The 17982-nt window shown below is 37.3% G+C and overlaps 1 protein-coding gene across 6 annotated transcripts in view; it reads left to right on the top strand.

The window, feature by feature from the left end:
• Jhy (junctional cadherin complex regulator) overlaps window positions 1–17982 on the top strand; it is an 85274-nt gene that overhangs the window by 49919 nt on the left and 17373 nt on the right. For 3 of the 6 annotated variants that reach the window (XM_046438773.1, XM_058577130.1, XM_046438774.2), the window contains 4 exons: window positions 1719–2043; window positions 8128–8208; window positions 8999–9127; window positions 12278–12711. In XM_046438773.1, the coding sequence (XP_046294729.1) occupies window positions 1719–2043; window positions 8128–8208; window positions 8999–9127; window positions 12278–12475 (733 nt within the window). In that variant the 3' untranslated portion in view covers window positions 12476–12711. Of the gene's footprint in view, window positions 1–1718; window positions 2044–8127; window positions 8209–8998; window positions 9128–12277; window positions 12712–15263; window positions 15348–17982 lie in introns of those variants that run through there. The other 3 variants (XM_058577132.1, XM_058577131.1, XM_058577133.1) reach the window with 2 other exon arrangements.

Raw genomic sequence — 17982 nt, 5'->3', positions numbered from 1 at the left:
AGTTATAGTTTAACCTGGTAAAGAATTCAACTTTTGTTTTTTTAAAGAGAGAGAGAGACAGAGAGAGAGAGAGAGAGAATTTTAATATTTATTTTATATATATATAGTTTTCGGTGGACACAACATCTTCGTTTGTATGTGGTGCTGAGGATCGAACCCAGGCCGCACGCATGCCAGGCGAGCGCGCTACCGCTTGAGCAACATCCCCAGCCCCAAGAATTCAACTTTTTAAAAGCACTATTTTTTTGTCTACTGGTTTCTGTGTTGCCTTGAAAAGTCTTTTGTCAATGTAATTATCATTCCTTTTGTTTTTTACTTTGTCTTTATTTCTCTTGTTAGCTTTTAAACCTCTTCTTTGTTTTTGGTGTTTAGAAGTTTTACTATGATGTATATAGGAATGAAATTTTTAGTTCTACTTGAATACCTTCTGTGATTCCTAAATCTGAGGATCATCTCTTTTTATAAATTTTGAAAAAATGATCACCTGTTTTCCTATGAATATTGCATCTCCCAAATTGGCTCTACTTCCTTTTCCAGGAACAACCAAGTAGATATGTATTAAATTCTTTGATTCTAGGCTTTGTGTGTTTTAACTCTGTTTCTTATTTTACCTGTTGTCTCTCTGCTTCTTTCTGAGAAATTTCTCAGGTAGGTTTTCCAGTGCAATAATTTCCTTTTCAACTATGTCCAATATGCTTTCTTAATTTTTCTTTTTTTTTTTAAAGAGAGAGTGAGAGGGAGGTAGAGAGAGAGAGAGAGAGAGAGAGAGAGAGAGAGAGAATGAGAGAATTTTAATATTTATTTATTTAGTTTTCGGCGGACACAACATCTTTGTTTGTATGTGGTGCTGAGGATCGAACCCGGGCCGCACACACGCCAGGTGAACGCGCTACCGCTTGAGCCACATCCCCAGCCCTCTTAATTTTTCTGTTGGATTTTAAAATTAAATAATGGTATTTTTCATGTCTGGAATTTCTACTTGGTTATAAGTAAAACCTCCCTGTTCTTTGTTCAAAATAAGTTTTTAAAAATATATTTCTCAGAATTTTGATTTCTTCTTTCATGTTTCCAATCATTTCATACATACTTTATGAATGCTATCTAACATATTCTATTATCTAAAGCTTGCAGAAGTCTATTACTACTATTTGTGTGTGTGTGTGTGTGTGTATGTCTGCTAACCCTCACACTTGGTAGATCATGTCCCTTTATGTACTAGGGTTTTAGATGATGAACTACGTTCACATTGGCCCCAAATCTCACATATCTTGGATTAAAACTGACGCCCTTAAACCCAAACAGCTCACAAAGAAAGCCATACCTTCAGCTCATCCAGAATCTGCTCTGACTTTAGTTCATTTTGGTTTTCCTCCCTGGAGATTTCCTGCCTCTCATACAAATTCAACTGTGTACATAAAGGATATTGGTTTCATTTAATCCAACATTTCTTGGTATTTTTGTAGTGGGAAACTCTTCGACTTCTAAAACTGATATACTTCTATTCTGAATGCACTAAGTGAAAGTTCTAAGCAGAGTTACAATATCCTATGGAAAAAGAAGATTTTAAGAAATTAATACATTAATGAGTGAATTAGCTCAAATTAATTCATTTGAGTTGAGGAGTGATAAATACATCAAGTTAATGGCTCATAAGAACTTTACTGTTAGCGGTCTTATGTATTCAAGTTTTAGTCACAAATGTGTGTTCTTTTCCAAAGGAAATTCCATCCTTCCTCGGACAGCCAACCTGTCAGAGCTTCCCCAGATTCACGGCTCACTCAGATAATGGAGCAGCATCAGCAAGCCTTGGTGCAGCTGACCGACGTGCAGCCCACCGACGTGCAGCCCACCGACGTGCAGCCCAGTAAAGGGTCCTCTTCTAGCATCATGCTCCCCCCCATCTCATCAAGGGTAGAAAGTGAATCCCAACTCAGTCCAGAGAGAAGCCAAAGAAACCAAATGAAAATTACCCGTAGCAATTCTGAAGGCTATCTGTTTCAACTGGAAAAAGGAAAAAAACACAGGAAAAGGAGCAGCATTAAGGTAAGAAGGCACTGGTTATTACCCAGGAACTTTTTAATTTTGATAATACTGATGGACCTGTTTTTTTTTTGTTGTTGTTGTTTTTGTATGGCGCATGTCAGGAAGGTAGAGGCACTTCACGTTGCTGTGACTGAAGCTGAGAAGCATGGGGTGTGGAGAGATGCAGGCAGAGACTTAGGGGCAAGTCTTAAGAGGATTCTGTTGTTCATTCAAAGAAGGGCCTTATTCTGTAGGCCAGAGTGGGACCATTGAGGAACTTTAAGCATGGTCAGATTTGTATTTTACAAAAAATCTCTCAGGTTATGGTGCATAGGGCAGCTGTAAGATGTACAGAGAAGTTACAGGACTTTGAAGTCAACAGAGTTATGATGTGGACTTCTTCGAGAAAAAGAAAAGGAGTGGTCTCAAAGAGAAAAAGGGGACACTGGTTGAAAGTGAACAGCAGTCATATTATTAGAGAAGAAGAGGAGGATGGCTTGGTACTGAGGGATGACCCAGCTCATGCCTGCAGCTCCTGCCTTGCAGCCTCTCTGTTCTCCATCCAGGTCTTCAGCTCACTCACAGCGCTAGGGTGCTCAGCCCAGCTCCTTCACGCACCCACACTCAGAGGCTCTTCGAACACCCTGTCTTAACTCCATCCCCCCATATCCTCTGCTCTTCTGGGGTCCACAGTCCCTGCCCAGGCACGGAGCTGGAGAATCCCCAGTTTGAAGCTAGTTTGAAGTTAGGAGAATCCACAGTTACACTGTAAATAAGGAGACGTGTGTTTCTGGCACTGCAGTCACTCTTTTCCCACAGAAATGTCATTGCTCAGTAGTTAGGTTCAAAGGTACAATTAGTACTGTGTTCAATTATTCCTATGGTTTTTTAGACCAGACTAGGAAGCTGGACATCATCATATTATTATTTCCTATGGGGAAAAGCATTTAGAGGGTTGGAACCAACACACAGTGAAGACGAAGGTAGCCTGTTTCCTCCAGAGCCAAAGATTACCAGGGCCTAAAGTGTAGCTCAAACACTCTACCTCAGCAGACTGCTTACCCTGTCCGTTCAAAGTCCAGCTTTGGGCTATTGTTGAAGATGCATTTTTAAACTCAGTTCTCAGTGAGAGAACTTAGTGGCAGTCATAGACTTAGTCATTGCCAAATTCTGTCTCAGCCCTATTACCTAATACCCTGGGATTCAGGCAAGTGACTCATTTACTTGAGCCCCCAATTCCTCATATACATAATCAGAATTACTTTTTCTTTTAGTAGATTTGGAGTGGTTAAGTAAAATAGTATATTAAAATTTATTTCCTAGCAAAGAATAGACATCAGCCAAATGTTAGTTTCTTTTTTCTTCCTCCTTCTCTAATTTGAATTTATGTTTTACTGAGAAAAGGTAGAAGAAGTACCTTGGTGACAGTGTGCATCATCAGAAATCTAAGAGCATGGTAAGGTAGGAAAGAGGAAGGAGGATTTCTAGTTATTGCTTCCCAAACACACTTTCCAACTGGGAAAATCCCTCCCTTCCTGCTTTCTGTCCAGAATTTTACAATCCCTATGTATCCATTTTTCTCAGTCAATACCTTCAGCCTGCATCTGACAAATACACAGAAGCTCTCTTTGTGCTTTAAGCTATTCCAGAAACTAAAATGACTTAGAACTGAGCTATTTGTTTAGGACAGCAGGTAGCCAGGGCACCAGACAGGAGGAATCATTATCCAGGTCATGCCCATTTATTAGTCACATCAAATCTCGTGGTTTCCAAGGGAATCACCCTGAATCACATTAAAAATTTGAGGATTTGTAAAGATAATAGGCCCAAGCCCCCTCCTTCTTCTGGCAGATCAGTTGTGGCTGACTCGTGCATACCAGCCATTGTCCCTACCATTCAACACAGACCTCAGCCACTAAGAGATTAACATTGTGCAAAGGATGACAAACAGTATAAAAATATACGTGCGGTGTTACAGCCCACCACAAAATAACTGCTTAGAGCGGTCTCCGGCAGCTGACTGTTGAGCTGCAGTAATTAACTCATGAGTTTGTTGTCACAGACAATCTGGGCATTGCTGCTTAACTGCTTCAAAGAAGAGGTTTATTTGGATTAAGTTTAGCAACCACAGAGCAAATTTCCTTCTCTTGCTGTTACCGAGTATTTGAGGCATTGTCTTTTGTCCTGTTTTTCAGTAACTTTCTCACACTTACACATCCAAGGAATTTTCTGGAGAATAACCCTGCAGTGTCCCTCACAGCAGGTATATTTCAGAGTTAAAACAAGTCCTCATGGAACAGTCAATGTCATTCTCAATTCAGGCTCAGTGTATTCTGAGTTTTCAGTTTTTTTTAAAAAAAAAAAAAAAACACTGTTCTGGTATGGCTTGAGAACAATTGCAATTAATTACTGGTAGAAACCTTCCATCAGAAAAGCCCTTTGCCACTGTCTGCTCTGTTGGAGGGATAGGGCAGGGGTGGGCCCAAGTCAGCTGTGTGTCTTATGCAAAGACTAGCTGCAGTCAAGGGTTTGTTGAGAGCATGCCTGTATTTTCTAATTTGTCCCCCTATGTTCAGAGACTTAATGGGGTTATCAGTGCTGGATGATGATGATGATGATGATGATGTTGATTATTTTGGCATTGTGCTACTATGACCTTTTAGTCTTGTAAAAGCCAAGGAGAGGTAAATCAAAGTGAATTCTGGGGATTATTTTCTATAACAGACTTTTGAAGAGACAGAAAGTAGATTAGTGGTTGCCTAGGAGTAGAGGGGGAGGGGATAGGGAGTGAGTGCTGTTGGGTACAATAGTTTCTCTTTAAGGTGATGAAACTGTTCTAAAATTGGATTGTGGTGATGTTTCACACCTCTTGGTGAACCATTGAAAAACTTGAAAAACCATTGAATTGTACAACTTCAAATGGGTGAATTTTGTGGTATGTGAATTATTTCTCAATAAAGCTGTTAAAAAAGACTTAGATGAAGAGAGATCAAACAGAATCACAGTGCTGAGAACCAGTTCAAGATTACTTGCGCCAAACTGAAGCAAATCCAGGATTTTCATTGCCAGTCACCCAGAACAAGCTTCGCTAGGAGGAGCCACCGTGGTCCCTTGAGAATTGTTCCTTTGCTAAGGGCACTTCATCCTGTAAAGGGATCGGCACTGGGGAATGACCTGTTTGGGCCACATGCTCTCCCTCCATGTGATATGTATGTGCAGTGCTAGGCCCTAGGCTCTGGTTTTCTCTGCTAAGATATTATTTGAGGTGATGTTTAGAACTGTGGCTGGAGGTCAGTGAGCAATTATTCATGCTTCACAATGTGTCTTTTGTGAGTCAGTGGAATGATTAAAAGTTAAGCTGCTTCAGACTAAGGATGAGATTTCTGGGCACTGATCATTTCTTTCTCATCATCTTTGGACAAATTGGATTTATGACTTGGAGATGAGTGGGATTTTTTCTTCTTCCTTTTCATTATTGGTTGACTCTGGCAAATAGTGATTTAGTGATTACAAAACAATGATGCAGAGGGCATATGTGAGAAGAACAAATTCACAGATGCAAGTATATTAATTTTCTGAGTTCACTCACCTATTAAAAATTACTAAAGGTTCTTAAGTGTAATAATACCCATTATAATCAAGGTTTTGACAAAAACAGCTATCTTACTACTCCATTGCTAATGGAAATGCTACCTATGGCCTTAAACATGTTCATTTTATCTTAATAATTACAATTCTATTAATTTACTCAAAGAAAAAAAGTATCCCACAAACCTCATGGCATTATAAATGTTCAGTGTCTACAGAAATAGTTAAACGATTAACTATAACTAGACTGAAGAATATTATGCCTAAAAGTCACATTTTTGAAGACCATTTAGTGGAAAATACAGTGTAATGCTGAAATGGTTAAAGAAAAACTAACAATTTTATTTTATTTTATTTTGGTACTAGAGATTGAGCCTAGAAGCACTTTACCATTGAGATACATCCCCAGCCCTTTTTTAAATATTTTTTTTTCCAGACAGGGTCTCCCTATGTTGTGGAGGCTGGTCCTGAACTTGCAATCCTCCTGCCTCAGCCTCCTGAGTCACTGGGATTACTGAACACCACCACACCCAGCAAGTGTGGACAATTTCATAAAAGTACAGAAGGATAAAATGGACAGGAAGCAGCCATAGTGGTTTTGCTTGGGAGTGGCTTCTCTTAAAGAAGATTTATGATTTTGAAATGTCCTTTCAACACTGGTTGAAAATATCTTTTTAAAAATTGCATCTGTACTGCACATGTACAGACTTTGTTTTCTTGTCATTCCCTAAACCATACATATAATATAACAGGTCTATACCTAGCATTTACATTGTGTTAGGTGTTATAAGCAAACTTAGAAATGAAAGTACACAAGAGGAGATGTATAGGTTATATCCAAACACTCTACCACCTCATATAAGATACTTGAATATCCTTGGATTTTGTTATCTGTGAAATGTTCTAGAACTGTCCCCCCTTGGATTATGAGGCACAACCATATTTGGCTTTTGAGTCTCTAAAATGGGAGGTGGTGATGAAGAAGCTAATCGAAATGCTGTCTGGGGTGAACACTAGATCACTGTGAGTAGGAAACCTTTTTATAATGGTTGGTACCACAAGTTTACATCAGTTTCTTCTTAAGATTGTCGAGTTTTATGCAGAAATTATATCTCATATGGTGAAATATTTTTCTGGCATTTTAATTATCTTTTCCAAATTCTATTTTAGAAAAGGGCTCACTAGATAAATTGTCTATCGTAGGACTTCATGTCATAATCAATAGGAACATCCACGTTTTATGAAGATGCTGTGCCTGATACTGACATCATGCACAGTCAGCACAGAACATGTCCTCTTTGAGATGGTTATTTTTTTCTCCATTCCAAGCACAAATTTATATGAACCTAAAATCATCCCTGTCATACAAACCATCTCTTTGGTATTGTTTTTCCTGCCCCTCCCAGAAAGGAAACCAAATTAATTAATGAACTGAAAAATATAAGGATTTGGTTTCCCCACAAGGGGAAGTAGCAAATCTAAACTTCAGTTTTAGTGTTGAAAGCTGCAGTTTGGGAGAATATCTTCATCTGCCCTGTGGTCCAGAGAACACTGGGGCTTTTCCTGCCTACTATTGTGCTCAGCATCTAATAATTGCCTGACTCTGTTGCTCAGTCCTCTCAGGTGTGCAATACTAATAGGAGTTACAATGTAAAATTCTGTGTGTCCTTCAAAATATCAAAAATCATACTGATTGAATAGAATGAATTTCTAAGTGGTCCTCGCCAAGACTCTTAAATGCTAACTTTCTTTTGAGTATTATGAATTGATTATAGTTGGTTTTTTCCTTAAAACTATCTTTTTTTCCCCAACAATCAATAGTAAAATTTTAAAGTTTCTACTTTCTTTGCTTCTCTTCTATCTTATCCATAACATGCAGTACTGTAAATTCATTGAACGGGTTCCCTCTTTTTGAAGCAATGTGCTCATCTGATGTGCTTAAATTGCCTCGTCCAGGGAAGTCATTTGGCTTAGCAAACTGCCCAAGATTTGACATCATAGGAACAGCAGCAGTGGCAAAGTGGTAAAGTATATGTTTTCTTAAAAACATTAATAACAAACAACAACCAGACACAGTGGCACACACCTGTTATCGCAGCAACTCATGAGGCTGAGACAGGAGGACTGCAGGCTTGAGGCCAGCCTCAGCAACTTTGTAAGACCCTATTTCAAAATCAAAAACAAAAAGGGGTATAGTAAAATGCCAGTGGTTAAGTGCTCCTGGGTCTGTCCCCAGTATCAAAATAATAACAACAAGCTTTAAATTTTTTATTTATAATTTTCATAACTTTATTTTTCTTTATTATAAAAGTGGATAAGTCATAACATGTTAGCTAACCAGCTACAAATTCCCTAAGAGACTATTACCAACTTACTACCATTAAAATGGAAAAAGTTACCAAGAAATGTCCCCATCCACACAGGCGTCTATTCTTTACTTTCCTTCTTCCCTTATGTGCCTATTATTGCTGAGAAGAGCACAAGTTCTTAAAGAAACTGTTTCTATGTTGTTTTTAGAGTTCCAAGCTGAAAGGTTATCAAAAAAGAGATGTGAAGCTTGGAGGCCTAGGACCTGACTTGGAATCTGTCAGAGAAAAAGTGAGTGAGTTGTACGTAAGTTTTTTTCAGGCCTGACTCCACCCATCTGTCTTTTCACCAAACTGCATTGAGATGATCCCCAGAATCGAGCCCCTATGCAATGCCTGACACTGAATACAGACCCTTCAGAAACAGCACGGGTAATGAAAGAGAAGCCCAGACACACTTTTTAACTATCATATGAAAACACTCACCCAGCATTGTTTTATGCACCCCTGCCCTTCAGTTTGTTTGGAAGGTCTGCACAGAGAAGCAGGACACATGCATGTATGGGAAAGGGAATGTTTATGTTATATGATTGTTGGTCTTTCCAGAAAGAATTATCTGGATAATTTTGAAAAGTGGCTACAGAGAAGACACTTAGGTACAACTTCACTGGCCCCTGAGAAGTGCATCCATTTTATTCTCTTTCCTCTAGTGAAAGGAGATCTTCATTTAATGTGCTTTAACTGCAGTTGCACTCAGGCATAAAAAGAGAGTATAGTTCAAAGTTGGAAGCAAAAATGAAAATAAATTGGGTAAATGCAACAAAGAAGGGACTGAATGTGATTTAGCCTCTGTTAAGGGAACACTGAGTGAGCTATTGCAGTGATGTTCCTCATCACAGAGGCTCTCTAGGAGAAACATTAGCTTAACCAGGTCACTGCCATCACCTTGCATGTGGCAATCCCATGTCTCCTGTGCTGCCAATTGAATATGCCCAGCTCACTTAAACTAGTGTCACTCTAAATAGAGAGCATAGAGGGTCATCAGGATCTGTGATTCATCACAACCCTGTCTCTCTGAACAGATGCAAAAATTAATACAGCAAAAAGAATATGCAAAACAAGTACAGGAATACAACATGAAGACGCTGTCTGTTCTGTCCAAACCACAAACAGCAAAAACTGAAAATAAATCAGCCATTCCTCGGCAGAAGGTAAGAAATTCTCATCAAGACATTTTTTTCGATCCAAATTAAAAGAAAGCTTTTGTTACTTTTTTAAAAAAATATTTATTTTTCAGTTATAGTTGGACACAATACCTTCATTTTATTTAATCGAACCCAGGGCCTTGCATGTGCAAGTCAAGTGCTCTACCACTGAGCCACAACCCCAGCCCATGTAACTTGGCACACAAGATGCATTTTAGCAGCTGCCATTCCTGCAGCTGCCCATCATCTGTAGATATTGATGTGATAGCAATACAGTCCATGCATGTCTACACACACGCGCACGCACACACACACACAAATGTGTATGCGCTCACACTCAGTGCTGTAAGGTTAACCTTTTTATTTTCCTAAAGTTCATTGTCTCCACATCTTTCCTTCCAAGTATAGTATTTTAAGTTTGTCACACATAAAAATTAATAAGGTGATTTCTTAGAAGAAACTTGGAATCCTAATTGTCAGTTTCATTCTCTATTATTGAAATAAGCTCCAAAGGAATTAGTGTCTCTTAATTCTCATGTGTCAAAGAAAAATCCTTCATTGTTTTTCTCACGTTCATTTTCCTACACTCTTCTATATGGATTGTAATATACAGGTTCCTCTAGGGAGAAAAAATGATTTCAAGAAATACAGAATGTTCTCCCTCTCAGATGTCATCCAACCAGGAGTCGTGGTTTGAGTAAATTGTGCTGTGGAGTCACAGAGCTCCCCAGGGCAGGTCTGTACCTCAGTTGATGGGCCCCTTCCCAGGAAGGACAGGCACCCTTTGCAAGAGAGCCAAGTGATCTTGTGCAGCCTCCAGGAATGTGGACTTCCTGTTCTCTTTCACAGACCAGGGTATTTTCTATTTTTGCCTTCTTCCTCAGACCTTGAAGACCTCAGTCCTCTCGACTGAGTTTCCATGGTGCCACTTCTTTTTTCTCCAATCTGTCATATTTTCATGAAGAGCTTCAAGGCAACAAATCTATAATTAGAAATTCCTGTATATTTCACCCACATACATGAGAAGTATGAACTTTTTTCTGTGTTTTAGAATGTTTTCCCCCTCATAGGACCTATTCTTTCACATTTCAGCATGAACTCTAATTAAAATACAAAAGTGATACAAAGTCAGATTTAGAAATCATATTTAGTAGTCTCATTTTTATCATAACACTGGACAGAACTGACAGCACTGAAAAAAAAACTGCATTTTTTTCCAGCATCTAGATTTCTATAGATATAGTAATGATTTTCAGAGTTCTAAGAACCTAGGAATAAGAATAATGGGTCTAATAAAGGAGGCTCAGTTTTACATCAGCTATTGTGATATCTTTAGTCTCAAGCTATAACTAGTCCTCCTTAGGTACAAAATTTTGATAATATATCCCTACCAGAAGCTGATTTTAATAAGATTGCCAGACACTAAGTAGATCCAACACATGAGAGACCTATTTTCAAACACTTGACACTCAGTTTTGTGAAGAAAACTTCCAGAAGACACAATAGCTGTATGCATCATTATCCAACTTTTTCCCCCACACTATAATATTTTATTGATTGATTGATTCATTGATTCTAATTTGTTATATATGACAGCAGAATGCATTTCAATTCATAGTACACAACAGAGTACAAATTTTCATTCCCCAAATGTAGGCTCTCCATTCACCTCACTGATTGTTTCTTTTGCTGAGAAGAAGCTTTTTTAGTTTGAATCCATCCCATTTATTGATTCTTGATTTTATTTCTTAAGCTATGAGTTAAGGAAGTCAGGGCCTAATCTGACACGATAGAGATTTGGGCCTACTTTTTCTTCTGTTAGGTGCAGGGTCTCTATTCTAATTCCTAGGTCCTTGATCCACTTTACACTTTGAGTTTTGTGCATGGTGAGTGTTGAGTGTCACAGACAAGTCAAGATGGTGCCTGGCACTTTGCCAGAGGGAGTGGTTTGTGAAGTAATGCCAGCGAGCCCTTGAGATGTGGAGATTCCTTAATGACTGACTGCTGTATCTAGTTTATGTTAATTAAGTTAAGCTGTGTGTAATTAGTTGGGTATATATACTTCTCTGTCCCGTAATAAAGCGGCTCCCGCTGTATCAACCTTCACAAGTTGCTTGTCACCCCCCCCTTGTTATTTTGCCCAGCCAGACGCGGCAGGTGAGAGATAGGGGTTTAATTTCATTTTGTTGCATATGGATTTCCAGTTCTCCCATTTGTTGAAGACGCTATCTTTTTTCCAATATATATTTTTGGCGCCTTTGTCTAGTATGAGATAAATGTATTTATGTGGGTTTGTTTCTGTGTCCTGTATTCTGTACCATTGGTCTACAAGTCTCTTTTGGTGCCGATACCATGCTGTTTTTGTTACTATTGCTCTGTAGTATAGTTTAAGATCTGGTATAGTGATGCCACCTGCTTCACTCTTCTTGCTAAGGATCGCTTTGAATGGAGAGCCTACATTTGGGGAATCAATATCCTAGAGATTAGTGTTCTATCTGACTTGCATGTGGCAAAAAAAATCAATTTTTTGCCACATGCAAGTCAGATAGAACACTAATCTCTAGGATATATAAAGAACTCAAAAATCTTTAACACCAGAAAAAATCCAATCAATAAATGGGCTAAGGAAATGAACAGACACTTCATAAAAGAATAGATACACCTGATCAACAAATATATGAAAAAATGTTCAACATCTCTAGCAATTAGAGAAATGCAAATCAAAACTACTCTTAAGATTTCATGTCACTCCAGTCAGAATGACAGCTATTACAAACAATAATAAGTGTTGGTGAGGATGTGGGGAAAAAGGCACACTCATACATTGCTGGTGGGACTGCAAACTAGTGCAACCAACCTGGAAAGCAGTATGGAGATTCCTTGGAAAACTTGAATAGAACCACCACTTGACCCAGCTATCCCACTCCTCGGTTTATGCCCACACCATAATGTTTTGTGGCTAATTTATTTTGTTTAAACTGGGTGTTTAAACTTGCCTTGTTTGTGTTTTCCATTTGATTTCCATTTCCTCCCATATTGTGGCAATCATCTCTACTTATGTTATAAATAAACATTTCATAAAACTGCCTTCAATTTAAGAAATCTAGGACTTATTTATTTCTCATTTTAAGTAAAATTTTATCTTTATGCTTTTAGGCTTTGGAATATGCTAAGACCATCCCCAAACCCAAATCATCAAATCTGACTGATCAATCATCAAAGGAAAGCAAAAATCCAACATATGAGCGAAGAAAAGAAAGTTTACCTGAAATTTCACTGCTGGAAATACTGCAGAGTAGACACGAAAGGGAAAAACAGGCTGTGGCTGCTTTCAAAGTCCTTCACATTGTATAGACAACATTTGGTAGAAGCCAAAAACAATCGGAGAAAAGATGTGAAGGAGAGAAACTCTAACTTAATTGTAACACAAATTGAGCACAGTAACCTAACACGTACCTGCAGTCCATATCTGCTTTATACAGATTTAGTAGGGCCCCAGTCAGACTATGGTGCCATGTTTTAATTATTTATTTTCAAATCAATTAGAATTTGGACTGATAAATAGAAAATAAAGCTTTTGGTTTACATTGGATCTTTTGATTTTGTAAACTACACCTGCTCTTACTTAGAATAATGAAAACCTTGTTGTTACCCAGAAATAAATACATCCACTTGTGTATCTCTTACCTACCTGATAGGAAAAGCATAAACTCTTCAATTTCTCCTAAAATGAACTCAATTGGACCAATCACTAGTAAATTTTGAGGTAACATTTCAAAAATATTACTCAAATCTCCAAGTTTAGCAAAGGAGAGCATATAAAATTGAAAAAAATAAAAATGAAGGTACATCTGGATGTGCCTACTAAAATAGAACAAATTCAATGTCATTCTAACAGAGCATCAAGATATTAGTTACAAATCCTCCACTGAATCCAGAAATGCCAATTCAGACACACTTTGTCAAAGCCACTTGCTCCGAGTACATAAATTTGATGGGCATCTTGCCATCAGAAATATCTTAAAATATTATCAAATGTATATTTTCACATAGTTAATAATATTAGATAAGACAAAAGCATTCCATAGTTTACTACTGAATATAAATATGAATAAATATTTTAACTTATTTTATCTTTGGAAGCATTATAAAAATTCCCAGTCTTAGTTACTAGCAGTTTTAATTTTTTACCTTCTTTTTCATATTAGATGGGCATTGCATATTCAGAAATGGATAATTTTAACACAAATTTAGGTCACCATCTTTACATAAGAACTGGCTTTGGAAATTCACTTCCTTGTTGTATATATATTATACAACAAGGAAGTGAATTTTATATATATATATATATATATATATATATATATATATATATATATATCATGATGTGTCTATATGTAACTTTTTCTTCAGACTGGAAGCAGTTAGAGTTGAGAGTCTGTAATGATAACAAGTATATAAAGAGAAAATTCATGAGTCATCTTTCAGTGGTATTTGGAAAATATCAACATATATGAGGAATTAGTTCAGGAAAATCATAGCCCAAACTTCTGCTAAGATTTATTTGTAAAGAGGCCCCTTCAAGGTACATGGTGAAGACTAGCAACATTATTTTTTTCCTAAATGGCTTTAAATTTAAACTTACTTTGGAAGATAAAAGGATGCATATAGAGACAGTTTCCTATTTTCATAATTGAAGGGACAGGGTAAGATTTTTAAATATTTCATTATCTATTCAAATAACTTGAAAGAACCTGGATCCTGGAAAGAGTCTGTCTTGTTCAACTGCCACTTTTTCAGAAGAGGAAATGTGGAGATCAGAAAAGGTTCAGCACCTCTGAAATCCATCAGTCATAATGAAGGTATTAAGAGAGTATCCAGGTCTCAATGCCCTGTCTTACAGCACCACAAATGGTGCTGTTTAACTGTTCATCTGTGGAAAGATGTTCTTGTTTCTCTGTGTGGTCAAGGAGCATGGAGTTGGTATGAATTTCAGTTTGGGGTCTAAATTTCCATTGAGTTCAGTTGTTGAACTATTCATTACTGTGTACCTGATAATTTTTATAAATTTTTTTTAGTTGTAGATGGACATAATACCCTTTTTCTATTTATTTTTTTTTTTATGTGGTGCTGAGGATTGCCTCACAAGTACTAGGCAAGTGCTCTACTATGGAGCCACAACCCCAAAGCCCAATAATTTTTTAATATGTACAGTCTGGCAATTTCCTTACCACATTGATAAAGTTATAACAGACATAAAGAGCAACTCACACTTGGATGTTGACCAGTAAGAGAGACACTGTTTCATTTTCTTTCAAAAACTTCCCATCACCGTATTTCTGTTAATAGACTTATGGTTAAATCCTTCCAACACTTTCACACATACTGTCAAAACCCAACACTTAGCTGGAGCAGGTGAAGTGATTTAGTTGATGTCAAAACATTTCACAGGATCCTTGCCCCCAAGGTCAGTCTTTACCATCCAGTACATAAGACTCTAGAAAATCAGAATTCTTTATACAGTGCCAAGTGGAATTTAAAATGACTTTGGATAAAGAAATAAAACATATTTGCTGTACATTTCAGGTTGAAATGAAAGAGCCATCAAAATGGCCCTTTGTTTGGCCCCAAGTCATCTCACAATTGTAAGACCCAGCAGAATGTTGCTAAGCTACCAAGATCCTAAGGCTAGGATAGAGATTTTCCACAAACAGTGAATGACGAATACTTTTTTGCTCCTTTTTAAAATCGTACTGATGACAACAATATCCATCTATTATAAACACAAGTGGATCCATGATCAATTTTACAGCCTATCTGTTTCAGATACTCAAGAAAATAAGACAATATGCCTATTAGAAAGCAAGGAACTTCAAACTTGAGTGACATAATGAGGGAGGGCCTGTATTTGACCAGATGTTATATATGCCATTGAAAGACATGGTATAATTATGCCTAATCTCTATGAGCTGGTAGAAATAAAGGCCCTGTAAGCCATGTATTCTCTCTTATTACAGTCTCCTTTTTTATGGTGTTTTTCCATCTTGAGTTTCCAACAAGAGCATCCTCTTAAAGAGAGCTTTTTTTACAAGTAGCTGAATTTAATGACAGCTGTCTTCTTGATATTGTTTTGTATCATAAGGAGTCTCTTGGGAGTTATCCAGAAAACAAGTCAAGAAAAGACAATATTGAGGAACAAAATAAAAGGTAAGCCTAGCAAAGGCACTGATGCCTAATGGTTCCAATTGGGGCCTTATTATTGGTTAATGAATCATTGTCAAAACATCACAGCAAGCAGGAGCGTGCACAGTCTAGTCTATAGTGAGAAAATGACTCTTCATCCCAACAGTTATTAACTGGGAGTTGTTTGAAAACACGTTCAGTAATTATAACAACACTGGAGCTAATTGAGAACTTTGAGTTGATAGCAAATGGCCTACAATAGCAGACTAGATCAACTCAGGGGGGATTCTTTTCTAATTACCTATTGAAAAATAGCAGAAAATGAATTGAATTTGGGTGATAGTCTACAGATATCCGTACAAGTTTAGCTAATTCTCTTCCAAGATGTGCTTCAAAACATATTATTAGAAGTAGCATTTGGAAAGTTCTTAAGGAAAAATCAGGGTCACTCTCCTAAATACGCCTTTTTTAAAAGATTCTTTTTACCTAATAGAGTAAGACTTGAAAAATACATATTTCATCCAACTCTCAAGTACTCACAGAATAACTGCAGGGCTTCTGCTCCTTAATGTTAACTATATTTTCATAATTTCTGTTGTCAATAGGTGAAAACAGAGAGACAAAAAGATACACCAACACACCATTTGCCTCTTCCATTGTTTCTCCAGTAAGAAACGAATTGAAGAGAGTAGCACAAAATGAAAAATTTGAATCACTGTGGATTTTGATTATACATAGTGCTCACTCTACCTATATCAATGATTATACAAAATTGTTTATATTATCAGACAAAATAATATTTCCACACTATAAAGGTGAAATGTGCATTCTAATAAATATATTTAGATATTCCACATTTTAAATATACTGAAGTAGGTAGGGTCTCAGAGTAGCTGAAAATCTGATATTCAGAATTGCCCCCTCACCCTCCTGCTTCTAGACTAAGTACAGTATTTGTTTCTACTCACCTGCCAGCTTCATTAAGCAAAGTCACACCTCTTTTCTCATAAAGGAATAGAGAAAATACAAACTGTTTCAATTTCCTAATTAAATAGATATCTATCAATGGAAAGCTTTTTTATTTTTTAATTTTTTTTTAGCAAAAGATTTTTGATGGAATTTTAATTCTCTAAATTACTCGCCAGTCTGAAGCATTCACATTTTTCATGTTTGGTTACTTAATTTTGGCTCAGTAAAATAACTGGGAAGCTGGACCTTCCCAAAATGTTATGAAAACAATGCCTTACAAAAGGAAGCAAGATGCTAAAAGAACAGATTTTTTTTTCCCCAGCTCTCTCTACCCTGCAATAGAGGGGCTCTTTGGAAACTATGAAGAGAGGAAAAAAAGAATTTGGTGGACAGGGTTTATCTCCCTAGCTGCCTCTCCATTCCTTTTCCATTTTCCCCTTGCAAACCTATGTAATGTAAGTAATTAATTTTCAATAAGCTGAATAAATGGTCTTCCGCTATTAAATAGCTCTAACAGGTTGAGAGGATTATGATGATGTGAGCATTCCAGGCAAATGTATTTAGTGAATCCTTGCATATTTCTGATAAGATTTTATAAATACTCTTTTACTGAACTGGCATCTCAGGGAGAATGACCCTAATATTGGGCCTGATTTCTTGGGATAACCTCTGTCACTGAGGTCCCCAAGTTTTGCAATAGATGTTTAACATTAAGTATAACTGTGGTGTGAATGTGGCAATAGGGAAAATAACTGTCCAAAATTTAAAACCCGGAAAACATGATCAATCATCCTTTGGGAAACTGACTACACAGAAGAATGTAGAGGACATCAAATGAAATCAACAATGATCTCTGGGCTAAATAATTTGGACCCCACACATACTCTTTCCTCAGTGACAAACTCATCTCTCAATTTAATCTTATACTTTATTTTTTGACATGCAGACATCTTTCAAAATTAGTATACTGAAGCCCAACTGGCCTTGCCTCATATCCCCACCCTGTCACCTGGCACTGGAGTCTTTTCCCATTCCCCCTGCTTCCACACAATGGTGACACTTTGAAGTAGTGCACATGAGGTCCCTAAATTTGTTGTCTCTACTTAAAATTGGTAATCTCCTATGTCACAAACCTCAAGCACCTATTTTTAATGAAAGCTTTAGATGAATATCAAAGAACTATTTAGCCATGTCTAATATTTTAATTAGATTATATTCTCAATTTAACCCATTAAATCTCCTTTGATGATCCCCATATTTAGTGTTTAGCATCAGATGCATGAGGTAATGAATACTGGACCTTTTGATTTAATGAGAATTTCGGCTCTTCCAGCCTGCACCTCTTTGTATACCTTTTATTTTCCTGGCTATAGAATTCAGTTAATTGAAGGGGTCTCTTACCATCACACATTAAGGAGTATAAATTAGCATCTCCATTCTGATTGAAAAATGCAAGCAGACAGTTTTGCTTTGATCTGAGGATTGAGCTGAAGAAGGCAGCAGCCCTCTGAAAATGAGCTGATGGTCTTGTTATCAGGGCAAAATACAGATGCGTCCATGTGTCACAAAACACTTAATGTCTTAATTGGTCACCTTCCAATTCTGCCTGCCCTGTTTGCTGCATTCTCTTCAGGATCCTGTGTGTGTGTGTGTGTGTGTGTGTGTCTGTGTGTCTGTGTGTGTCTATGTGTCTGTACATCTGTGTATTG

The sequence above is a fragment of the Marmota monax genome, unplaced genomic scaffold, assembly GCF_021218885.2.
Source record: "Marmota monax isolate L192 unplaced genomic scaffold, Marmota_monax_Labrador192_F-V1.1 WCK01_AAM20220418_F8-fsc00081, whole genome shotgun sequence".
Taxonomy (NCBI): Eukaryota; Metazoa; Chordata; class Mammalia; order Rodentia; family Sciuridae; genus Marmota; species Marmota monax.
Note: the sequence above shows the minus strand (reverse complement) of the source record. Positions and strands in the feature narration are given on the sequence as shown.